The sequence below is a fragment of the Bos indicus genome, chromosome 17 (assembly GCF_029378745.1).
Source record: "Bos indicus isolate NIAB-ARS_2022 breed Sahiwal x Tharparkar chromosome 17, NIAB-ARS_B.indTharparkar_mat_pri_1.0, whole genome shotgun sequence".
NCBI classification, from domain to species: Eukaryota; Metazoa; Chordata; class Mammalia; order Artiodactyla; family Bovidae; genus Bos; species Bos indicus.
The window spans coordinates 8,478,380-8,504,912 of NC_091776.1; the positions used below are offsets into that span (position 1 = coordinate 8,478,380).

The 26,533-nt window shown below is 40.0% G+C and overlaps 1 protein-coding gene across 1 annotated transcript in view; it reads left to right on the plus strand.

Moving 5' to 3' along the window:
• IQCM (IQ motif containing M) overlaps window positions 1-25,701 on the plus strand; it is a 478,048-nt gene extending 452,347 nt beyond the window's left edge. The window contains exon 14 of the mRNA XM_070769022.1: window positions 25,115-25,701. Coding sequence (XP_070625123.1) covers window positions 25,115-25,218 — 104 coding nt within the window. The 3' untranslated portion in view covers window positions 25,219-25,701. The remainder of the gene's footprint in view (window positions 1-25,114) is intronic.
• The last annotated feature ends 832 nt before the right edge of the window (window positions 25,702-26,533 follow it).

Below are 26,533 nucleotides of genomic sequence, written 5' to 3' on the forward strand. Positions count from 1 at the left end.
TATTGCAGAAAAATGCATTTCTTATCTCTCTTACCATATAAATATTAATCTGGTGTCTTGTTAGAATCAGAATGATCTTAAAGACTGAGTGGCTCGTGGGTGTCATTTGTGAATCACATCAACAGCTTTGGACGGTCCTGATCATCTGTCCCTGCACATTGTCGTCTCAGCTGGGCCACCCTGGCAATATTGCAGCAGGCTATTGTTTATTGAGAAAGCTAATATTAGGAAGAGATGTGATAAGAATGCCTTTTAAAAAACTAATTGAGTGCTATCTGTTTTTGGCAATAGCATCTTGTATCTCTGTGGTTTATCGCTTTAGAGTGCTTTATTCAGGCTTTTTATAAAATCCCGTTATTTAAAAATAGAGGGAAGAGTGATGGCATGTAAGAAGCTTTATATATTAGTCTGATGCTCAGTGATAACCCTTTCTCCTCTACCACCCAACAAACTCTACTTTATTGGAAAACATGGGAAAACCTGCTGAAAACTGAGATATGAGTCATAATCCTAGTGTTCTATTCAATCATCAAAAAATGTTTGTAGTAATGTTTAGGTAGGAAAAAAGCAAAGCCAAAATATTGAAAATATTAAGGGTGGGGAGATTTCTATTCAGTCATGCCCATCTTTTTCAGCTGATTCTTCCTATTATTTGATTACAGAATCCTTAAATAGGGCAGATAGGCGAAGATAAAGAAACTATATGATAAAGAAAGTACAGTAAAATATTAATTGTAGAATCTAAGTGGTTTTCATTGTACAGTTTATTCTCATTTTTAGTATGCTTGAAAATGTTCATAATAAATTATTATAAACAAAATACTCAAATATTCCCCTTTGGCCCTGTCAGTGAACATGGAATAGACATTTGTTTGTTTCATTAAATGCTTATTTATAGTAAATTTAAATTAAAATAATCTTGCAGCATCTAATGCTCTTTGTTAAGGAAATTCCATAATTCCAATCTAAATTTAAAGAAATATAAACTGGGAGGAACGGTCAATGAATTGTAATATTTAGGAAAAACACAACTGAATATGGAGATGGGATATTTCCCATAAGAAAATGGAAGTGGGAAATTGTATTTATGTTTTGTAAAAGATCTGGAAAGAAATCAGAGTGCAAAAAGTCCCAGTTCTTTCAACAGAAGTGCATTAACCTGATTAACTTTCAAACGAGAGTTTAAAATAATTTGAGAGTAGAAATTGTCTTTTACTTAATATTTGCTTTTTATACAAAATCCTTGCCATCCAAAAACCAAAAAGTAAGAGCCAACTTAGCTCCTGGTGACAAGGACTTTCTCCTTTGTTAGGATACGTCTCTGGATCGGCCATGGCATTGTGGGACTTGGGCATAGTTTTAGGTCTCTGTGTCTTTTCCTTCCCTTCCGCAGAGACGAGGATGAAAGCAGAAGTATCAGATGGGCTGTAGGCGCCCATCGATGTAGTAGCACAAATACCAGCTGATCATATTTCTGGTCAGGTACAAGGAAACAAATGGCTGTTGCTTTCCCCAAATGTTGTTTACCCTTCTGATATTCTTCCCAACAACCATCACATATAAATATGTATGGTATTTATTATAGTGTGCAGCTGAGAACAAATCCAGCAAGGTGCTCTGCTACCAATATTTATTGTTTGATATGAACTTATTGAGCCTTTTAACTGAATGGATTTGAGACTTCCATAATGGCTGTTCCTTTAAAATATCCTAAAAAAATGGAATTCTCAAAACTTGGTTTTTTGCATGAAGGATTTTCCTGTGGCAGAGGCAAGGAACTAGGCATGATCTTGACTGCTAATTGTTAAGCCCATAGATCTTGAAAATATTTCTATTTTGTGGCAAATGCAATGTGTCAAGCATGGCAGTTATACACCTTTTTGAAACAGGGTTAGGCAGCAACAGTAGCAGAAGCAAAGTGTGTAGCATCAGTGATGAAAGTGTCAGGGAGCTGGAAGCTAGGGACCAGGACCGATTTCCTAATTTAAATATACCAGAGAAGAGGAAACAAGCAGAGTGAAAGTGTGGTAGTCACTCAGTCGTGTCCAACTCTTTGTGACCGCATGGGCTACAGCTCGCCAGGTTCCTTTGTACATGGGATTCTCCAGGTAAGAATACTGGAGTAGGTTGGCCTACTTCTCTTCTTCAGGGGATCTTCCTTCCCTTCATTAGGAACATCTTCATTTTAAATGCCTTGAAACATTCTATTTTCTGAATTGTCTTAATCTGTCAAAATGATATTAACATTCCTAAACTGGAACCAAAGAATTCATGCAGCTTGACGGACAAGATGGTTTTCATCAATGGTTTTGAAGTAGTGGGTGGAGAGGGTTAGTAAGGAAAGGAGGACTAGGTCAGGAAGGTGGACCAGAATGTACAAAGAGACAAAATTGCAAGACACAGCATCTCCATAGTCTCCAAAAGGCATCAGCTCCAAGAACTTCTACCAGACAGCGATAATACAGTTCAAACAATGAATACTTTATCAGTCAAGACCCAGCTCAGGAAATGAAGAGCATGCTAGAAATGTTAAGAATATATACATCTGATACAATAAATTAATACTTTAAAATAATGTCAAGTGGTAAAGGGGTGGTTTCTAGTTTGGACTTTTAAGAATGACTCTCAGAGCAGTGAAGGTCTGACACACGAGGGAAGAAGCTACCATCTTGATGGCTGGAGCTGTGAATGCAGGAGCACACCCCAACAGCTGATCCAGAAATCAGGTTGTGCAGTCATGAACATGTAATTGTTGATGCTGTTGCAAATACTTCAAGTCATCTAGGAGTTTAGATAAGAGTTGTTGAAATACTTAAGCAGAACAAGCTTGCCTTTCTTTCTTACATGCTAGCATAAAGAAAAAAAGAGGGGTAGGAAAAAAGACTTCCACATCGCCTTTGCCTTCCAAATCTTAGGAAAGAGTAGCTGGTTGATAGAAGTAATTGACATCCACTGTCAGTTTTATGGGCATCTCAGAAATACAGTTTTTGCATTTCTACTTACTCTAAAATCTAGGTTGAAGGGAGGAGTCAGTTCACAATATCCACTGCAGAGTCAATATCTGAGAATAGAAAATGTTTATGAATGCTTCTATAGTTATTTTAAATTTAAGTTCCTAGATCTAAGATCATAATGTAGATAAAATAATTGTGTAACATATAAATATATATCTCAGGCTTCCCAGGTGGCGCTAGTGGTAAAGAACCTGCCTGCCAATGCAGGAAACATAAGAGACGAGTGTTTGATCCCTGGTTTGGGAAGATTCCCTGAAAGAGGGCATGGCAACCCACTCCAATATTCTTTCCTGGAGAGTCCCATGGGCAGAGGAGCCTGGCAGGCTACATTCCAAAGAGTTGCAAAGAGACACGACTGAAGTGACTTATCTCACTTGCATAAATATATATCTCATTTAAATATGTATGCAGGTAATTAATATTCAGACAGAAGGCAGAGTGCAAAGTCTGTTGACTGGCTGGATTCAGATCCTGATCATACCATTCATTAAATATGTGATATGTACAGGTTCTTTAACTTCTGTGAACTGTGGTTGTCTCATTGCTCAGTCATGTTTGACTCTTTGCGACCCCATGGACTCTGGCCTACCAGGCTCCTCTGTCCATGGGATTTTCCAGGCAATAGTACTGGAGTGGATTGCCATTTCCTTCTCCAGGGGATCTTCCAAACCCAGGGACTGAACCCAGGTCTCCCACATTGTAGACAGATACTGCTGCTGCTAAGTCGCTCCAGTCGTGTCCGACTCTGTGCAACCCCATAGATGGAAGCCCATCAGGCTTCCCCGTCCCTGGGATTCTCTAGGCAAGAACACTTTGTATTCAATTACAGTAGTTGTATCTCATAGGGTCGATGTCAACAGTAAATGAGAAAACACATGTAAAGCACTTATATAGTGTCTGAGTCACTGCTATTATTGCACTGGTTTTATTGTTGTTGTATGCTGGCCTCAAGACACCTCACCTACTTGGGCTGGGTTTGCAGTCCAGTTGTAACATTTACTAATGTTGTAACTATGGAAATTTATTTAAATGCCTGTGCCTCAGTATCCTCACATATAAAATTGAGATGATAACAGTACCTGTCACAGGGCTGGCTGGTGCACTGGGACGACCCAGAGGGATGGTACGGGGAGGGAGGAGGGAGGAGGGCTCAGGATAGGGAACACGTGTATACCTGTGGCGGATTCATTTCGATATTTGGCAAAACCAATACAATATTGTAGAGTTTAAATATAAAATAAAATTTAAAAAAATAAAAAAATAAAAGCATCGATGCCCAACCAGACAAAAAAAAAAAAAGAAAGAAAGAAATGAAATAGTACATATAAAGTGCTTTGAAGAGTATCTGACACAAAATAAGATCCAGGTTATTTTTAAAAACATCTTACGTTTAGTTATTGAATTTACCATAACAACATCCTCCAGTGAATATTTTCTTTCTGAAGATTTAACACAAAAACAAGGTCTTTGTTTTTGCAGTTTTTCTAAAGAGAAACAGAATAAACCATTTCTGTTTATTATATCTTATAGACACTGATTGCATTATAAACTGTCTCAGGCCTGAAGCAGTCTAGACTGGTACACAGGATTCATGTGCTATCTAGATATGATACGATGGATGTTTCATGTAAAATCTTTACTAGCAATACAGTAGATGCCAAATGATACAAATTCTAGAGTGTAACACCACTGAGTTTGTCTCTCAAAACCAGTGAATAATGACAGTAGAATTTTGAAGAGAATGTTTTTGAGAGTATGATTACAGATTGATTTTTATAAAGGTAGGTTTGTTTATGAGAAAAAAAAATTAAAGTCCTATCTGACGAACTTAAGAAATAAAACTCATTTTTTGATCAGTTTAGTGGAAATTACTTTGAGCTCAGGAAAACTAATCTGTGCAAATCCCCATTCACACTTACTGTCCCTGTGAATTTAGATTCGCTCCTAACCTCTCTGCACTCTATTTCCATATGGAACTACCTTACAGGGTTCTTAGGGAAATTACATTTAAAGTTTATTCATCTTCATGCCCATTGGTTTAATAGGTACATCTTCTGAAGTTCTTTTTATTCTAAGCCTCAGTGAACATTGTATACTAAATTATAATTTTTTGTACCTAAAACTTGTTATCACTAGCAGATTCTGTGAGTCTATGACCAGAGTACAACTTTAGATTATATAAAATGTAAAGGCAATGAAAAGATAAACTGAAGAAATACAATTGTACTATAAAAAACTGAAACATTTATGTGAAAATGTATTAAATTATGTCTTGATAGTCAGCTGTAGGTTCTGTAGGCACTGCGGTTACTCGAGAGGGATGAAGCTCAACCTTCGGCATTTATGCCTTCTTGATCTTGAGAAAATTATTTAACCTGCGAGCATCAGGTTCCTCATTTGTCAGTTCAGTTCAGGGGCTCAGTCACGTCTGACTCTGCGACACCGTGGACTGCAGCCGCCAGGCCTCCCTGTCCATCACCAACTCCCGGAGTTCACCTGAACTCATGTCCATGGAGTCGGTGATGCCATCCAACCATTTCATCCATTGTCATCCCCTTTTCCTCCTGCCCTCAATCTTTCCCAGCATCAGCGTCTTTTCAAAAGAGTCAGCTCTTCGCATCAGGTGGCCAAAGTATTGGAGTTTCAGCTTCAGCATCAGTCCTTCCAATGAACACCCAGGACTGATCTCCTTTAGGATTGACTGGTTGGATCTCCTTGCTGTCCAAGGGACTCTCAAGACTCTTCTCTAACACCACAGTTCAAAAGCATCAATTCTTTGGCGCTCAGCTTTCTTTATAGTCCAACTCTCACATCCATATGTAACCACTGGAAAAACCATAGCCTTGACTAGATGTACCTTTGTTGGCAAAGTAATGTCTCTGCTTTTGAATATGCTGTCTACGTTTGTCATAACTTTCCTTCCAAGGAGTAAGTGTATTTTAATTCACAGCTGCAGTCACCATCTGCAGTGATTTTGGAGCCCCCCAAAAAAGTCTCTCACTATTTCCACTGTTTCCCCATCTATTTGCCATGGAGTGATGGGACCAGATGCCATGATCTTAGTTTTCTGAACGTTGAGCTTTAAGCCAACATTTTCACTCTCCTCTTTCACTTTCCTCAAAAGGCTCTTTAGTTTTTCATCACTTTCTGCCATAAGAGTGGTATTATCTGCATATCTGAGGTTATTGATATTTCTCCCAGCAATCTTGATTCCAGCTTGTGGTTCATCCAGCCCAGCGTTTCTCATGATGTACTCTGCATATAAGTTAAAGAAGCAGGGTGACAATATACAGCCTTGACATACTCCTTTTCCTATTTGGAATCAGTCTGTTGTTCCATGTCCAGTTCTAACTGTTGCTTCCTGACCTGCATACAGATTTCTCAAGAGGCAGGTCAGGTGGTCTGGTATTCCCATCTCTTTTAGAACTTTCCACAGTTTATTGTGATCCACACAGTCAAAGGCTTTGGCATAGTCAATAAAGCAGAAATAGATGTTTTTCTGGAACTCGCTTGCTTTTTCAATGATCTAGTGGATGTTGGCAATTTGATCTCTTGTTCCTCTGCCTTTTTCTAAATCCAGCTTGAACATCTGGAAGTTCTCTGTTCACCTATTGCTAAAGCCTGGCTTGGAGAATTTTGAGCATCACTTTGCTAGCATGTGAGATGAGTGCAACTCTATGGTAGTTTGAACAGTCTTTGGCATTGCCTTTCTTTTGGATTCGAATAATAATTGATGTTTTCCAGTCCTGTGGCCGCTGCTGAGTTTTCCAAATTTGCTGGCATATTGAGTGCAGCACTTTCACAGTATCATCTTTTAGGATTTGAAATAGCTCAACTGGTATTCCATCACCTCCACTAGCTTTGTTCGTAGTGATGCTTTCTAAGGCCCACTTGACTTCACATTCCAGGATATCTGGCTCTAGGTGAGTGATCACACCATCGTGATTATCTGGGTCATGAAGATCTTTTTTGTACAGTTCTTCTGTGTATTCTTGCCACCTCTTCTTAATATCTTCTGCTTCTGTTAGGTCCATACCATTTCTGTCCTTTATCAAGCCTATCTTTGCATGAAAGGTTCCCTTGGTATCTCTAATTTTCTTGAAGAGATCTCTGGTCTTTCCCATTCTATTATTTCCCCCTATTTCTTTGTACTGATCACTGAGGAAGGCTTTCTTATCTCTCCTTGCTATTCTTTGGAACTCTGAATTCAAATGGATATGTCTTTCCTTTTCTCCTTTGCTTTCGCTTTTCTTCTTTTCTCAGCTATTTGTAAGGCCTCCCCAGACAGCCATTTGTAAATAGGGATAATGAAAGCACTTGTCAGAGCCTCCAATGAGCACCTATTGCCCCATCTCAATAAACATTAGCAATTATCATCATCTTCCTCATCATCATCATTAAGTACCTGCTATGTATTTCAAACTCTGATTGAGGGTTCAACTAACAAAGTATCTGAAATGAATCGTCAGGTCAGTGAATTATTCCTTTGTTAAACAAGTCAAGTTATCTCCATATTTACTACTTGAATTGGAGACTAATAATCTATATTTTTTCACTAATAAATTTGCACTTTTAAAAAATTGTTTTTCAATTTGAAAGGCAATGTGTGTGTGCATGTGCTAAGTCACTTCAGTCATATCCGACTCTTTGCAACTCCATGAAGTGTAGCTCACCAGGCTCCTCTGTCCAGGAGATTCTCCAGGCAAGAATACTGGAGTGGGTTGCCGTGCCCTCCTCTAGAGCATCTTCCTGACCCCTATAGTGTAAAAATTAGTGATAAATCATTAAAACAGTCTTGTCATGTGTATTTTGCTCATGTATTAATTCATTTAATCACCACAACTGTAGATATCGGTACAGTCATTCTCCATGTTTTGCAAATATAGAAACTGAAGCCTAGAGAGATTGTTTCAAGGTTACACAGATGGGAAGCAGCAGGGTGATGGTCTGAACCCAGGTTGTATGGCCCAGAATTGTTCATAACTGGCCATTTAATGCTACCTGACTAACTCAAGCTCTGGAGTAATGCAGGCCTGGTTTTTCACTCACAGTTCACCACTTACCACGACCAGTTCCTTAGCTCTTCCAATCCTGAGTTTCCTCTTCTGTTCAACCATTATGATATTAGTAGTTAGACAACAGAGAATTTTATTCCCTAGAATTCAAGGGGGTAGAAATAGATTGAGACTTACCCCAGAATCAATCATAGTAGAAAAAAAAATTGTCTTTCCAGATATGACCATTTTTTTCTACTATGCTTGATTCTAGATGTATTACAGAAGTAGAGAGGTAGGGTGAGGACAGATTTCAGGAGCACATGCGTGTTAACAGCACAGGAATAAAAGGAGAAGATAGGGATGACTGGAGACAGTTCTTGATGTTTGGATGAGAGAGAAAGAAATGCTTTTTAAATTTTTTTTTTTTTTTTTAAGCAACTGCCATGAATGGTTAAATATTTAGGATAGTAACCAAAATGATTCATTGGGCTGATGTTGAAGAGCACTGATGAGCAGAGAAACAGTTAATATTTTTAAAGCGAGCTTCAGATGATACGTAAAAATAGTGGCTGTTGAAAGTGAAAGTTGCTCAGTTGTGTCCAACTCTTCGTGACCCCATGGACTATAACTTCCATAGAATTCTCCGGGCCAGAATGCTAGAGTGGATAGCTGTTCCCTTCTCTAGCAGATCTTCCCAACCCAGGAATCAGACTAGAGTTTCCTGCATTGCAGATGGATTGTTTACCAGCTGAGCTACCAGGGAAGCTCATGTTAGTGGCTGCTGAAAAGATGTCTAAATATTACTTTTAAATAATTTTTAAGAAGCTACATTTGGGGCATTTTCTTTTTTAAAATTTATTTATTTATTTATTTTTAATTTTTGTTTTATAATGGACTATAGTTGGGCTTCCCTAGTGGCTCAGATGGTAAAGAATCTGCCTGCAATGCAGCAGACCTGAGTTCCATCCCTGGGTAGGAAGGAGCCCCTGGCAGAGGGCATGGCAAACCACTCTAGTATTCTTGCCTGGAGAGTTTCATGGATAGAGGAGCCTGGTGGGCAATTGTCCAGGGGGTTGCAAAGAGTCAGACCTGACTGAGCGACTAAACACATACTTGATTTACAATGTTGTGTTGGCTTCAGCTTTACAGCAAAGTGATTCAGTTATATATTACATATACATATATCTATTCTTTTCCAAATTCTTTTCCCATCTAGGTTGTTACAGAATATTGAACAGAGTTCCCTGTGCTATACAGTAGGTCTTTGTGGGTTATCTGTTTTATACAATAGTGTGTATATGGGCATTTTCTTATGGTGAGTAAAAATTAGAATTCTTTATCATTACTTTAGATTATGTCAGAAATGGGATCACATGAACCCCTGAATTATATTTGGGTAGATTGTGGGATCTATAACCTAGAATTTTAAAACCAAATTGCTATACTCAGCATTAAAATTACTTTGTAAGGGACTTTCCTGGTGGTGCAGTGGATCAGAATGCACCTGCCAAGGCAAGGGACAGGGGTTCGATCCCTGGTCCAGGAAGATTCCACATGCTGTGGAGCAACTAAGACTGTGAACTACAACTAGTGAGGCCCGTGCGCCCTGGAGCCCACGCACCACAACTGCTGAGCCCGTCAGCTGCAAGCACAGAAGCCCGCTTGCCCAGAGCCTGTGTTCTGCACCAAGAAGCCATCTCAGTGAGAAGCCGCACACGGCAGCAAGGAGTAGCCCTTGCTTGCTGCAACTAGAAAAAGTCTGCACAAGGAATGAAGAGCCAGTGCAGCCAAAAATAAATAAAATTCTAAAAACTAACATTACTCTAAAATTGAGCCAAGAGTACATTTCACTTTTTTTTTTTTTTTTTTTGGTCAAAGGATGCTGTAAAGGAGAAAGACATCAAAGAAACTGAACTTGTGCTAATTACAGTTGTGTTTAGGATGACCTACTTAAGACACGAAATGCCAGAAAGGAAGCACAGCTATTCAGCATCACTTAAATTTACTATAATAAGGAAGCCTAAAGAAGTACTTTTTAAAGTTTTCAATTGGATATGAGTTAACCAAGCCTCAATGGAGACCTAATTTTTGAAAGGTTTAAAATTCTTCTGTTCAGAGAATGTTCATATCAGACGAACATGGACCCCTAAGAATGTGAGAAAGTGCCCCCAGGCCTGTGGAACTTGCACAGCAAGATAATATTTTTCTTGATTCAGAATAATTATAGTAATTGAAAGATACTTGAGAAATTCATGAAGTGAAGTGAAGTCGCTCAGTCGTGTCCGACTCTTTGCGACCCTGTGGACTGTGTCCATGGGATTTTCCAGGCAAGAGTACAAGAAGCATCAAATAAAGAAAAAGGACTTGGTCATGATGAGAACGTGCCACTCAATCTCTAGGGATGGGAGTCTTTGGAAGCATGAAATGCTAATATGACCTAGATTGCTTAGAACTGGGGTTTTTCTATGAATTCAGCTCCACAAAAATGTTTCTGGGGTGGATCACTTGAATTTATCTGTTCAGTTCCTGTGCATCTTTGAGAAAGAAAAATGCTGGATATTCAGCTTGAAAATTAACTTCCATGAATTGTCAGCAATAGTAGAATGAATCTTGCAGACTCAGGAACAATTTGATGGTGTTTACATAAGGAGTTTTGCATGATAAAGATGTATTGCTTGATTTTCATCACAAAATTGGAAGCCCATCTGAGTTCTTGCTAGTGACCCCAGTCTGACACCATAGTGACAACACAGTCTGTAAAGGTAAAAGGTGATGTTATATACCTCGAGAATGATGAGGTTTGGAGAACTGGATACCCTCGGAAACAGAAAAACTACATACTGGAGATGGGTTCCCACCAAATAAGGTCCTTGTTGGTGGAGATAAATCGGTTTTTCTTATCCGTATCTAGCCTAGACTTGGTCTTACACTGGAAATTATTATTTGCTTCCAGTGTGACAAAGTCATTGTTACTGTTAGAAGTTTCTCAAGTGCAGGAAAAGTGCCTGAGCATTTTGGTAGCAGGAAGTGGCCCCATATTTACTTTGATGTGACAGGGAGTGCCATCTAGTGGCAGAGTATGACTATGAGGGTTCTTACCCTGTGAACATCCTGCTCTGAGCCTTTTCAGGAACGTGGATCCCGTATGGAAAGGGATTAAATACCTTAATAAATATGCTTGCTGAGAAATTGTCATTGCCTAGATTCAAGATCTGAGTGAAGGAAACTAGTGGAACTCTACCAGCCTGAGTCTTTCAGTATTTCCAGAGTTTTGCTCATAATAGAAGGGAGAGGTGAGATGGCAGGAAGTGAGTACACCAGAGAGAGGTACCTATCTGATCAATCAGAGAAAATTGAACAAAATGAAGAATTTCTGTTCTCAGAATTTAACCTGGGGTATGTGTGTGGGCAGAGCAGCTAGCGTTGTGTGTTGAAAACCAATCAGAATGGAGGAAAATTATACATTTCATAATCTTTACATCAGAATGTAGACACATCTATGGTAAATGGAGAATATTAAGAAAAGGTTAGAGGAAACAATTTGCTAATCCATTAGAGGAGGTCATTTGCTTGTCTGAAAGTTGCATTCATATAGCAAGCATACTACTTAAAAATATATATATATACACCCAATAAATAAATAAATACATACTAAGGCAGATGATAGTAAATTAATCTCTATCTCAGTGAAGGATGGCCAAAAAAAGAGAGAGAGAGCGAGAGAATGGCAATGATAACAGCTATAATTTATCAAGAAGTTATGGTGTATTCAAATCTAAATCAAGTACTTTATATGTATTTTCTCATTAAATTCCTGTACTAATCCTTTTAGGTAGGTACTCTTATTATCTTCATTTTTCAGTTAAAGAAAAGCAAACTAATCTTTCCTAAGAACACAGAAATGCTACGCTAGTAGTGCCAGTATCTGAATTCTGGTCTTTCTGATTCCCCAAATTGCTTTGTGCCAAAAATGTTGTCTTAGCTGCTCAGTCATGTCCAACGCTTTGTGTCTCCCATGGACGGTAGCCCACCAAGCTCTTCTGTCCATGGAATTCTCCCCAGCAAGAATACTAGAGTGAGTAGCCATTCCCTTCTCTTGGGGATCATCCTGACCCAAGTATTGAACCTGATCTCCTGCATTGCAGGCAGATTCTTTACCATCTAAGCCACCAGGGAAAGAAAGCCGTCACAGATCTAGACGTCATATTGAAAAGCAGAGACATCACTTTGCCAACAAAGGTCTGTAGAGTTAAAGCTATGGTTTTTCAGTAGTTGTGTATGGATGTGAGTTGGACCATAAAGAAGGCTGAGTGCTGAAGAATAATGCTTTCAAATTGTGGTGCTGGAGAAGATGCTGGAGAGTCCCTTGGACAGCAAGGACTGTCGATCCTAAAGGAAATCAACCCTGAATATTCACTGGAAGGACTAATGCTAAAGCTGAAACTCCAATACTTTGACCACCTGATGTGAAGAACTGACTCACTGGAAAAGCCCCTGATGCTGGGAAAGATTGACGGCAGGAGGAGAAGGGGACAACAGAGGATGAGATGGTTGGATATCATCACCAGCTCAATGGACATGAGTTTGAACAAACTCCAAGAGGTAGTAAAGACTGGAAAGCCTGTTGTGCTGCAGTCCATGGCGTTTCAAAGAGTTAGACAGGACTTAGCAACTGAACAACAAAAATATCACAGGAATGTTAATCACTTCCTGGTGAGATATAGACCATTCTGCTTTGAAAAGTCTGTCCTTATCTAAATCCTATTAAGTTTGATTGGATTTCAGTAAGAGCTCAATAGATTATATAACACAAACAGTTTGAGCCTTTTTTTCCAATGTGCACATATATTGAAACATTTTAATTTTCTTTTTTCTCAGAGGACAATCAGCAGTCTGAGTCTTCACTCTGGTGTTGTCCTAACATAAACTAAAATTAATAATGATGTACATGTTTATTTCTAAGTAGATTATTATAGTAATACCATACCACTTTCATTTTATGACAAGGAGATGGAAAAACCAAGGAAGGTCAAGGGATATGCTAAATTAAGGAGAACACTTGGGATAAAATACATTTGTATACATTTTTTTCCTAGGATTCAAAATGTGTTTTCTTTAGATGGACCTCCTTCTTGGTTCATCTCATATATTTGTTTGGAATATTAGGATCTACATCCATTCAGAGGAGTTTCTTACTTATATGTTTTATATAGAGTCTAAAGTCTTCTGCTTATATTACCTTGTCTTTTTTCTATCACCCCCTTAAAGAAATACGATGACGAATTTCCATTTGAAAGCTCTAAAATTGCTCTTGTGTTTCCATCTATAATGTCTTTGTTCAAAGCCTCACTGCTACACCACTGGTCAGAAAATGAAAGCCAAGTTGTGGAAGCCATCCTGGCCATTTTTATATAAACCTGGCTGAGGGGCTCCTACCGAGAGTGGATGTCTTGTAATTGGGTCTGAAAGATCCAAAAAAGTTTCAGACAAGGTGGAAGAGGTTGGCATTCTTTGCCATTTTGACATGACTAAGTACAAACTTACTTGGAGACAAGTAAGTTGTTCTGGCTGTCTACTAAACATTCTGTTCCAAAAAGAAGAATGATACCATATGAAGAATTAAGAATTTTATTTCCATAGTTTATTACATCAACACTTTTAGGGAGAAAAATCATATAATATCGATAGATACAAAAAGAGTCAATTGTGAAAACTGAACAAGCATCTAAATAAATAAATAGATATGTAAGTAAGTAAGTGACTATGTGCTCAGTTGTGTCCAACTATTTGCAGCTCCATGGTCTGTAGCCTGCCAGGCTTCCCTGCCCATGGAACTTTCTAGGCAAGAATACTGGAGCGGGGTGCCATTTCCTACTCCAGGGGATCCTTCCAACCCATGGATCGAAACTGCATCTCTTGCATCTCCTGCATTGGCAGGTGGATTATTTACTATTAGCACCTCCTGGGAAACTCTAAGTAATTAAGTAAGTAAATAAATAAAAATGAGTGAATAAATAAATCTGAGAGGAGATCTAGAAAACTACATATTTAAGGTAGAAGCAGGCAAGATAGTACTCAAAAAAAATACAGAAAAAATGACCTCAGTTAGATATAAAAATTGCTAAGTCACTTCAGTCCCTCTTCCAGGGGATCTTCCCCACCCAGGGATCAAACCCGCGGCTCCTGTGGCTCCTGCATTGCAGGTGGATTCTTTACCACTGAGCCATCAGGGAAGTCCTGTATATATACTACTATGTGTAAAATAGATAGCCAGTGGGAAGCTACTGTGTAGTACAGGGAGCTCAGCTCTGTGGTGAGCTCTGTGATGACCCAGAGGGGTGGGATGGGTGTGAGAGGGATGCTTAATTGGGAGAGGATAAATGTATGTATGGAGAAGGCAATGGCACCCCACTCCAGTACTCTTGCCTGGAAAATCCCATGGACGGAGGAGCCTGGTGGGCTGCAGTCCATGGGGTCGCTGAGAGTCGGACACGACTGAGTGAATTCACTTTCACTTTTCACTTTCATGCATTGGAGAAGGAAATGGCAACCCACTCCAGAATTCTTGCCTGGAGAATCCCAGGGACGGGGGAGCCTGGTGGGCTGCCGTCTATGGGGTCGCACAGAGTCGGGCACGACTGAAGCGACTTAGCAGCAGCAGCAAATGTATGTTAATTAACTTGATTGTGATAAGCATTTCACAATACATATGTATAACAAGAAAATAATTTATGGGTTGAAATTTTTTAAACAACTATGGTTTCCAATGAGTTCTTATCAAATGTTCTGCAATCCATATATGGATCAAGAATTACTTATGGCCTGATAAAACATGTCATTGATAGTAATAATGTTAGCATTAGGTATTGGTACAAAGAGAAAGTAAGATAATACAAGTAAAGCACACAGCACATTGCCTGGCAAAGAATAAATGTACACTAAAATGACATCTGTTATCCTTGTTCTTATTATTCTTTTTTAAATGCTGAAATGATACATTTTTTGAAAGAATTTCACAGAGGTGAAGTGCCTTTCTCATCCCATCGTATCAGCAGGAACATGTTGTCAATATAACTTATCCGCAGTGATATTATCCTTAATCACCTGGCCAAGGCATTTGTCAGGTTTTTCTACTCACTATTTATGGAAACAGGGAGATATATATAGAAATACTTTAGTAACTTTCTTCTCAACCACCTTCTGCAGTCTATTTATGAAAGCATGTAACCAAGTCCAACTGATACTGGGGGAAGGAGTGGGGAGGAATGGAGGAATAAAGCTTTTTGCCTGGAGATGGGAGTTTCTACAATAAATTGTTAAAAATTACTAGATATTTTCAAAAACATTTACTTATGTATATTCATTTCCTAATACGAGTTATGATCTAAAACTATATTATTCTGTTGTTATTGTTCAGATTGTTTCAGCATTAGACATTGGGAGTTTTTTTCAGGTTGGCTTCTCAGTTTTTTTAATGCTTCCTTAGGCAACACAAGGTTCTGCAGACTCATCTTGTAGTACCTGCCCTAGTCCTAGAACCAACCATTTTTCCAGGAGTCCTGGTTCTGTTTATTGGAGAATAATCTTTAGAGACCAAAATCTGGGCACTGGGTGTGCTCCTTGCTACTGAGGTATCACTGTTTCCAGGCTCTCTGGGTGCACAATTCTAGGAAACACACACACGAATGCAAACCCCTGTTTGTACCCGTAGTTATAATCATGTCTGTATCTCTCCTTCTGTGTCAGTCCATCTGCATTTTATCTTTAGGCTCCAGAAATCTGGTCAAAGCATTGTTTTCCAAAGTTACTTAGATAAGTTCCTTTCCTCTCGCCGCACCCCTTTCAAGGAGTTGACATGATTTTTGGTGAAACCTGTATTTCCTGATTGCATAGTATACAGAGTCAAGTCTTTCACATGGAAAATATTTCCCTGCTAAATATTTCCCAGACTGATTGAAATTAATCAGTCTGATTAAAATTAGAAATATTTCCCAGACTGATTTCTTTCATGTCAATGTTCTGTAAGCTCTTTTTCTATCATTTCTGTTTTTATGCTATTCATTGTTTATATTATGCCATCTAATTTTATCATTTATTCTTACTTTGTGTCAGAAGCCCATTTATAACAAGCCTGCTCTCTCTCTTCCTTTCATCTTGAGAGACATCCTCAATGTGATCTTTCCTCCTTGCTGGCCACTGGTGGTGTGAATCTCACCACCTGGACCTCAGGAACCATACACTGGCCCCAGTATTCATATCTGCCACGGCCTCAGCAGTTAAGTTCATATATTCTGTTTGCTCCCTGTCCTGAACTTAGACATCCTTCAGTCAGACAGCCTGCCCAGAATTCCCGTATCCCCTTGGGATGCTCCAGCTCTCAGTAGCTGTCTTCACAGCACATCAGGCTGCAGAGCCATCACCGAGGCACTGCCCACAGCCACTGCTCTGGCGCCATATTGGCCCCATGATGTCTTCTAAGTGATTTGCTGACCCCTTCAAAAAAAAAGCCCTTTACTCCCAGATTTTTCCACCACCTATTCATGTTTTCTACCATTGAGGGTTCCCATTTTCTCTTCCCCTAGGGCAAAATACAAGAGTGAGGGTGTCTGGCCCCATCTCAAGAGTTCATGGATATTTCCTCTTTCATTCCCCCACCAGTCTGTTAGCTCACGTCTCTAAGTTGGAAAGCGTTGTCATGTAATCACACATTTTTCCTTACCATATGGCTCCACGTGCCAAGTGCTTCAGATTCCAGTTTCTTGAATCCCCCCAATGCTGCACTTTCTGAGCAAAGCCATACTCTTCCAAGTAGAAGTCCTCCTTTAGAAAATATTGCTATTGCTTAAAACCTCCTTCTTGAAATGCAATGGTGTTTTTTTGTTCTAGGATTTTTCTGCCTGAGGGTAACATGTATCTGGAATGTCACAAAATTATTCACCTCATTTTAAATGGCTATGTTTATTAAATAGCTATATGTTTTCCATTTCTCTTTACAGATAACTAATAAGAGAGCTGATTGCTTAAAAACTCAAGAATAGAATATTTGTTAGTTTGTATAATTTTTTCACTATTTCAAGATTGATACTCATCAGAAATGAGGTGATTACTTTTAGTCACCCTCAAGGAAGCTATTGGTGTGTGCATATGAGCTAAGTCTCTCAGGCATGTCTGACTCTTTGCAACCCTAGGGACTGTACCTGCCAGGCTCCTCTGTCCAACTTGGATATTTCAAAACAATATCCAACTATGTATACACATGTATGTGGTTGATCTTAGGCGTCCTTCGGTCAGACAGCCAGATATATGTGTATACATGACATACACATATATGTATATGTAGATACATACATGAGGAGGGCACGGCAACCCACTCCAGGATTCCCGCCTGGAGAATCCCATGGACAGAGGAGCCTGGTGGGCTACAGTCCATAGGGTTGCAAAGAATCAGACACAATTGAAGTGACTTAGCATGCAGCATGCATGCAGATACATATATAGTCCCCAAATAGTGGCCTGTAGAATTTTCGACCTACTGTTGGGCAGCCTCTGGCCTCTTTGAAAGCAGCCCCATAACGGAAGCTATTTCTAGCAGTTCTCCTAAGATGTCTCCCTTGTGCTCCCCTCTGGGCCACAGCATGGACTACGCCCTGTCCCCGCCCCAGCCCCTGGCAGTTAGTTCCATGTGCTGCTGCCACTCTGAAGTTCAGGAAGGCTGATGGGGGCGTCCTGCTGCTGCTGTGGCCACCAGTGCCTGTCCAGGCCACCCTGTGCTGGTCCCACGTGGGCCTAGGCCAGCCTGCTGAAGAGAAAAGCCCCTCTCCTGGCTTTCATACCCCGGTTCCCTCAATCTCAGAGCACTGATGCCCTGTACTCTCAGCTCCGTGCTCTGTGAGGATCTGCAGGAATGGGATGGAGGGTGGAAGGGGAGCTTGAGACGGAGGGGATGTGTGTATGTGTATAGCTGATTCACCTCCTTGTGTAGCAGAAACACAGGGTTATAGAGCAGTTATACTCCCAGACTGTATTTTTGCTTTGTATTGACTATGATAATTTTCTGGTGGGCAGGGCCATTATATTATGTTAGGTAGATACTTTCATTTTTTATACTAAATGTCTATGAGTAGCATAATAATCGCTGTTTTTTTGTTTTCTTTCTGGATTAGGAAATGAAAGCCCAGAAAGGGCTCATCTCATGCCTTTTACACCACCTCCTAATACTTAGCATGAACCCAAACAGATAGGACTAAATAGATCCTCAGTGCCCTAAATGTGTGTTTTATTTTCCAACACAATCTATGTTTGTTTTCTTTCCAAGTTGCTCTACAAACATTCATTTTGAAACACTGACAAAAGTAGCCAATAATGTAGAATAATATATAACCTTGACTGGGTCAGAGAAATGGCATGAAAAATCATAAAACAGACTTGTGAACATAAAAACATAGAGGTGGTTTCAAAGAAAACAGAGGGTAAAAGCTTACTTTGAGCCTTTGGGGAAAATCTAGTTTCTGTTTTCTGAAAAGACAGCCTATTAAATGAGTATTAAGCATGTTGTCTGTTTTTATTGGATTATTTTCTCAAGTTGAAGTCATTTATTCAAATTATTGAATATCAGCAAAGATCTAACTTCTGATTACTTATTCATTATTTATAGTAAAAGTGACCTTTACCGTATATTCCAATCTGCTGCTGCTGCTGCTGCTAAGTTGCTTCAGTCGTGTCCGACTGTGTGTGACCTCATAGACAGCAGCCCACCAGGCTCCTCTGTCCCTAGGATTCTCCAGGCAAGAACACTGGAGTGGGTTGCTATTTCCTTCTCCAACGCATGCATGCATGCATGCATGCTAAGTCGCCTCAGTCGTGTCTGAAGTGTCTGCAACCCTATGGACAGCAGCCCACCAGGCTCCTCTGTCCACAGGATTCTCCAGGTAACAACACTGGAGTGGGTTGCCATTTCCTTCCCCAATGCATGCATGCATTCTAAGTCACTTCAGTCGTGTCCGACTTGCAACCCTATGGACAGCAGCCCACCAGGCTCCGCTGTCCACAGGATTCTCTAGGCAAGAATACTGGAGTGGGTTGCCATTTCCTTTCCCATATTCCAATCTAGAAACTTGACAATGTCTAATATTGTTATTTTATATAAATAATATATTCTGTTTAAAATATAGATAAGCAGAAAGACTAAAGCTAAATTATAATTCCATCCACTGTGAATATTTTGGTATTTAATACTGTACATGGTTTCCTATGTGTGTAACTTTAAAACAAAAGCAAAAACCTGGAATCTACATGATACTGCTTTGTAACCGGCTTTTCTATTTAAAATGAATTATAGCATATAGGGGTTTATAAAATGTTTCTATGACATATTATTTTTCTTGGACAAGATTGATCAGTGCTTTTATTGAGGACCAAGTTTAAGTGTTAATAAAAGAGATTTCCAGAAGGTATAAAAAAAATTACAAATGTTCCTGAAATGAGTTCTTGTCATACAACAGGTGAACATCTCTGAAGAAGACTTCACAGAGCCAAAAAAAGAAACAGGATGGCCTAATTACTGAGCACCTCCTGTGGGCCAGGTGTTTTCCTTCTGGCATCTCACTTACTCTCACTACTATCCTAGAGAGTAGGTACAGTTACCATCTCTGCTTTCTATATAAGGAAATCCAGGCCCAGGGAGTTGAGTCCTTTGCTTGAAGGTTCTATGACATAGTTTAAAGTTCTTGGTTGAAGTTGTTTTCATCTAGAGAAGTTTTTTATTTGTCCTTGGTACCCAGCAAACTCTAAATTTATTTAAGGTATTTGGACCACACAGGTGACATGAACTGGGGCATCAAACCAATGGCAGCTTTGAGGCTCTGCTCCATCTACCCTGCCTCAGGAAAAAGGGAAAGTTTCCTTGCTCCCCTTCTTTGAAATTTTCTCTTCTCTTTTCTTCCCTTCCCTTTCCTTCCCTCCTCTCTCTCTCTAACTCTCTCTCTCTCTCTCTTTTTTTTTTTTTTTGGTATTATCCCACTTACTCTGATCGTGTAACCCTCTGGGCCCATGCCTTCAATTGTGGTCTCCTGCTGGGCTCCCCATTTTGAGTGAACTCTATGCTTTGCCTCTTGATGCTTTTCCCCTCACAAAGCTGTAGCTCAGACATCCAGTTCAGTTCAGTCATTCAGTCGTGTCTGACTTTTTGCTACCCCATGGACTGCAGCATGCCAGGCTTCTCTTTCCTTCACCAGTTCCCAGAGATTGCTCAAACTCATGTCCATCAAATTGGTGATGCCATCCAACCATCTCATTCTCTGTCATCCCCTTCACCTCCTGCCTTCAATCTTTCCCAGAATCAGGGTCTTTTCAAATGAGTCAGCTCTTCGTATCAGGTGGCCAAAGGATTGAAGTTTCAGCTTCAGCATCAATCCTTCCAATGATGTTCAAGACTGTTTTCCTTTAGGATGGACTGGTTTGATCTTCTTTCAGTCCGAGGGACTCTCAAGAGCATTCTTCTACACAGTCCAAAAACATCAGTTCTTTGGTGCTCATCTTTCTTTGTTTCTTCTTTCTAATTTCCTTTTCAGACATCCAAGGCTCAGCAGAAGACCTCAGAACAACAGCAGAAGTAAACTGGCTTTAGCACTTTGACAATACCCACTGTGGGTACATGCTAAATTGCTTCAGTCTGTCCAACTCTGCATGACCGTATCAGCTGTAGCCCCCCAGGCTCCTCTGTCCATGGGATTCTCCAGGCAAGAACACTGGAGTGGGTTGTCTTGCCCTCCTCCAGGGGGTCTTCCCGACCCAGGGATCAAACCCGAGTCTCTTATGTTTACCTGCATTGGCAGGTTCTTTAGCTAGATTTACCAGCACCGCCCAGGAAGCCCAAATATCCACTAAGATTACTCATTTTACTTTTTTTTTTTTAGCCTTTATTTTCTTCCTTATCTGCCAATTCAGCAATACAGCTTAAAATATATTTAATATTTTATTCAAGATTTGAGTATTTTTAATCAAAACGATTGTTTTCTGAATCTGTCTCACCATATAAGAAAAATGAAGGTCAAGAATATTTACTTTGAATGATTAAAAATATATCATGTATACTCACATTTTTATCCTCCCTAATATGGACGATCCTTTATTTAGTTGAAATATTTATGAAATAACAAATTATGCAATTTAGGATTCTGCTCCCAGTCCCACTTCAAGTCAGCAACTAAGATTCTGGTAGGCAATTTCAATGTGTGGGATTTTTTTCCCCCATGTCAACAAGCAATTCTCTGCCACCAGCTGGGAGTCCTTCAGTCTTATTCAGTTCTGGTAGAGTCTACCTGGAGAGAGTGTCAACTCCCAATCAGACCCCCTAGGCTCAGGGCTCCATCCCAGGAGACAATCTCCCATTTTCGATGCAAATCGATAGTAGGTTTCAGGACTTCCCTGGTGCTAATGCAAGGGGGCTTGATTCTATCCCTGGCAAGGTGTTAGATCCCACACGCCACACCTAAGAGTCTTCATCCTGCAACTAAAGATCACATGTGCAACAGTGAAGATCTTGCATGCTGCAACTCATACCCGGGGCAGCCAAATAGAGAAATATTCTTTATAAAGTGGTAGATCATCAAGGTACCCACAACTTGTGCTCAACTTGGCTACAAATCAGAGATTCGCATGACCCCCTCCTCAGGTTTTATTAATTTGTTAAAGCAGCTCACAGAACTCAGGGAGACACTTCCTTACATTTACTATTTTATTGAAGGATGGGATAAAAGATGCCCAAGAACAGCCAGTGGGAGAGATCAGGAGGGTGAGATCTGGGAGAGCCCCCTACTTCTGTCCTTATGGCATCACCCTCCAAGTCTGAGGATGTTTTCATCCACCTGGAAGTTTTCTGAACCCCACATTATTGGGATTTTTACAGAGGCTTTATCACATAGGTGTGAGAGTGTTAGTCATTCAGTCTTGTGGGACACTTTGCAACCCCCATGGACTGTAGCCCGCCAGGCTTGTCTATCCCTGGGATTCTTCAGGCAAGAATACTGAAGTGGGTTGCTATTCCTTTCTCCAGGAGATCTTCCTGACCCAGGGATCGAACCCAGGTCTCCTGCACTGCAGGCAGATTCGTTACCCTGTGAACCACCAGGGAAGAACATCACATAGGCGTGATGGACCATTAATTCCATTTCCAGCCCTTGTCTCTCCCTGGAGAAGTGTTGATGGGGAGACTAAAAGTTCTAAGCTTCTAATCATGGCTGGTGACCAGCACCCTTCCAGGAACCCACCCAGTCACCTCATTAGAACCAAAGGTGCTCCCAGCACTGATATCACTTAGGAAATTGTGTTTTAGGAGCTTTGTGCCAGGAACTGGGGGCAGAGACCAATTGATACACCTTTTTTATTATCTCATGCAATTGTTAGTGGATTTTCTTTGTAAAGCCTACCTATATTATAATTTCAGCATAAATAATAATTCAGCAACTATATTTTGAATACTTATGAATTTTCAGACACATTTTTAACTAATAGGCTTTCTATGTTTGAGGGATTTTAGGTTTATGGAACCATTAGTGGAGAGTATAAAGTGTTCCCTTATACTCTCTCACTTGCAACTCCCTCCTCCCGGTCCCTGTTATTAACACCTTAGTGTGGTACATTTGTTATAACTGATGAGTCAATATTAATACATTATTGTTGTAAATAAGTCTCTTTTCTAAAAAAAGATTATTGGAGTGTAGTTGCTTTACAATGTTGTTTTAGCCACATTGTAAACATGGCAAAGTGAATCAGCTCTACGTATACACATATCCTGGCTTCTCCGGTGGCTCAGCAGTAAAGAACCTGCCTGCAATGCAGGAGCTGCAGGGGCCATGAGTTCGATCCCTAGGTCAGGAAGATCTGCTGGAGGAGGGCATGGCAACCCATTCCAGTATTCTTGACTGGAGAACTCCATGGACAGAGGAGCCTGGCGGGCTACAGTCTGCTGCTCATTCTCTTCAGTCGCGTCTGACTCTGTGCGACCCCATAGACGGCAGCCCACCAGGCGCCCCCGTCCCTGGGATTCTCCAGGCAAGAACACTGGAGTGGGTTGCCATTTCCTTCTCCAATGCATGAAAGTGAAAAGTGAAAGTGAAGTCGCTCAGTCGTGTCCGACCCTCAGCGATCCCATGGACTCCAGCCCACCAGGCTCCTCCATCCATGGGATGCTCCAGGCCATTGCAGTCTACAGGGTTGCAAAGAGTTGGACGTGACTGAAGAGACTTAGCACAGCACAGCATACACATATCCCCTTTCCTCTTTCTGGATTTACTTCCCATTTTGGTCACCACAGAGAGTTGGGTAGAGGTCCCTGAGCTCTACTTTTGGTTCTCACTGGCTATCTATTTTATACATAGTATCAACAGTGCCTATGTGTCAACCCCCATCTCCCAATTCACCCCATGCCCCCTTCCCCCTTGGTTTTCTGTGTCTGTGTCTCTAGTTCTACTTTGTAAATAAGATGATCTATACCAATACTTTCATATTCCACACATATGCACTAATATAGGTATTTGTTTCTCTGTCTGACTTCATTCTGTTGTATCTCTTGATACATGTTTTTGAATCCTTTTAGCAATCAGACAAGATGTATGTTATCCCTATTTCAAAAAAAAAATGAAGCTAAGATTGAGTATTAAATTTTGATTCACTCACAAGTGTATAAGAACAAGAGCTTCGACCATTATATTTACTTTCTCTTCTATTTTTGCTTTGAATAATCCTATATTTCAGCTATTTTCTGCTTATTGAAATGTATGCTTAGTATTGCATATTATTAAAAATTTTCCATAGGAAATCATTGTATTTTGAGATCTCTTCTTTAGAACTAACTCACTTATCTTGTATAACTACTATATTTTGCTGTGCTTAGTCGCTCAGTCGTATCTGACTCTTTGTGACCCCGTGGACTGTAGCCCACCAGGCTCCTCTATCCATGGGGATTCTCCAGGCAAGAATACTGGAGTGGGTTGCCATGCCCTCCTCCAGGGGATCTTCGCAACCTGGGACTGAACCCAGGTCTCCCACATTGCAGGTAGATTCTTTACCTTCTGAGCCACCAGGAAAGCCCAACTATTATATTAGGACACTGGTTGGTGATGGCCTTTTCCTGTGATCACACCTGCAATGAAAATTACCGTTACTAATTGTTTTATGAATACTCTGTAGTCTAATTTAGTTTTGTTATTATAAGCCTTGTTCTTTATCTAATGGCAATATAGATAAGCATGAAAACAACAATGCTCTGCTTTTGGCTTAACAGCACATCATCGTTTATTTTCTTTTAGTAATGAGGAGTGTTCTTCTCATAACTTTAAATGTTCTTTTGGGTAGTTGTTTATGTTTTCATTTAAGAACAACAATAGTTCTTGCAGGGCCAAATAGACTACCACGTCTGTAAGTTAGTCCTGTGGGTAATGGTGTCTGCAGTAAATCTGTGGCTTTATTTCTTTTTCTAAAAAAAATCTTTGACTGCACTGGGTCTTTGTTGCAGTTCAGGGTTCTCTGGCTGAGGTGTGTAGGCTCAGTGGTTGCAGTGTGTGGGCTTAGTTACCCCACAGCATGTGGGATCTTAGTTCCCTGACCAGGGATGGAACCCATGTCCCCTGCTCTAGGAGGTAGATTCTTAACTACTGGTCCACCAAGGAAGTCCCTTTTGTTTCTTATTTGAATGCATTTCATTCATAAAGATGAATCAAGTATAAGCCGTTTCTACAAAAAATGCTTTGTATTGATTTGAATATCAGTGTCAGAACTGATTTCATTGTAAAGCAAAAGTTTTCACTGTTGTTGTTCTTATGGCCAAACATATGTTGCATCCAACTTACTTCATTATGCTGTATATTGGTGGGGTCCAGATTCTGCCATCCTTTCTCTCAACCTTTTGGTTCAATGTCATTCTTGCTAAATTTCATGTCAGGATATATAATGTAATGAATACACCCGAAGGAAATGTGCCAAAGTCAAATCTGTTTCAGCACCACCATAACTGATTTTCTATAACATTTGATGATTTCAAAAGCATGGTACATTCCGTTATAGAATTTAAAATTCATTAATGTAATTATATATTTTGTCTGACAGTAAGTGGGCATCCAGTACTCAAAAGAGCTAACATCCGGATTGTTGGAAAGCTGGTGGCCGCATCTATAAGAGAAAGGAAAATGAGACAACGGTATTCATCATGAGAAGTAAGATAGTGTTTTCAAAACAATTTTGTTACCTTAAGAGTTGAACCTATCTCCCCAAAGACATAGATTAGCATTGGCCATGGATTAATTCTGTATCAACTGGAAAAAAGGACAAGTATCTTTGAACATCCAAAGAAGAACTTCCACAAGACGGTCTATAATTACTAAATGTCTTCAGATGAACCGTTCATTGGATCTTTTTTATAAATAACATCTGCTTAATCATAATGGAGTAGAAATCACATAGTATCAAGTATTCCTTTCATTGGACTCAAATTTGGTTTGTTCCAGGACCAATAAATGCTGTAAAAAAGTTAAAATTCTTTTTATTTTATTTTTAAACTTTACAATATTGTATTAGTTTTCCCAAATATTGAAATGAATCCGCCACAGGTATACATGTGTTCCCCATCCTGAACCCTCCTCCCTCCTCCCTCCCCATACCATCCCTCTGGGTCGTCCCAGTGCACCATTAAACATTTGTTTCCATTTTTGGAAATGATTTCTCAAAGTGTGTTTTAAAATATATTATTTTATTAGTGTAGTCATCCTATTATGCTTCCCCTATCTTATTGCTCACTTGAAAGTGAACAACTGAGAGTTAATGTGTAGTATTCCTGAGTTCCCTGCCTTAATTTGGAAAAGATCTGAGGCACAGTGGCTGACACCAGTCCTTTAAGAATCTTGAATTTAAATTTATCAGTCTGTCCATCATCCATCCATCTATCCATCATTCCTTCCCTCGTCCCTCTGTTCCTCCTTTCATCTGTGAATGAGATTGGAGAAATAGGTGAAGGCGTGAACCTAGCAGAACATAATCCACACACAGCACAGTGACTTGGCATGAAGAAAGAGGCAGGGATTGCGTGACAGGCGGTCCATTTTCCCAGTCCTCACCCTAGTCTGTTACCTCTGTAATAGACACTTGCTGCTAAGTCACTTCAGTCATGTCTGACTCTGTGTGACCCCATAGACAGCAGCCACCAGGCTCCCCCATCCCTGGGATTCTCCAGGCAAAAACACTGGAGTGGGTTGCCATTTCCTTCTCCATAGACACTTAAGTTTTGTTAAAAAAAAAAAATCCCTCAGACTACTTCATGCAATGGCATTTGCTGTAAATATGGAAATTACTAGAGTGAAATCTTCAGAAAAGCTAATTACAAGAATCATGTAAAGTCGGGGCCCCACTAAAACCAGAACCAAGATGGACAAAAACACGTGCTGATACTCTAATTAGAAAATGTTAACAGTAAGACGTCTGATTGGGGAGGAATGAGTGCTGTAGCCAAAATAGAGAGGTTAGCTTATCTGT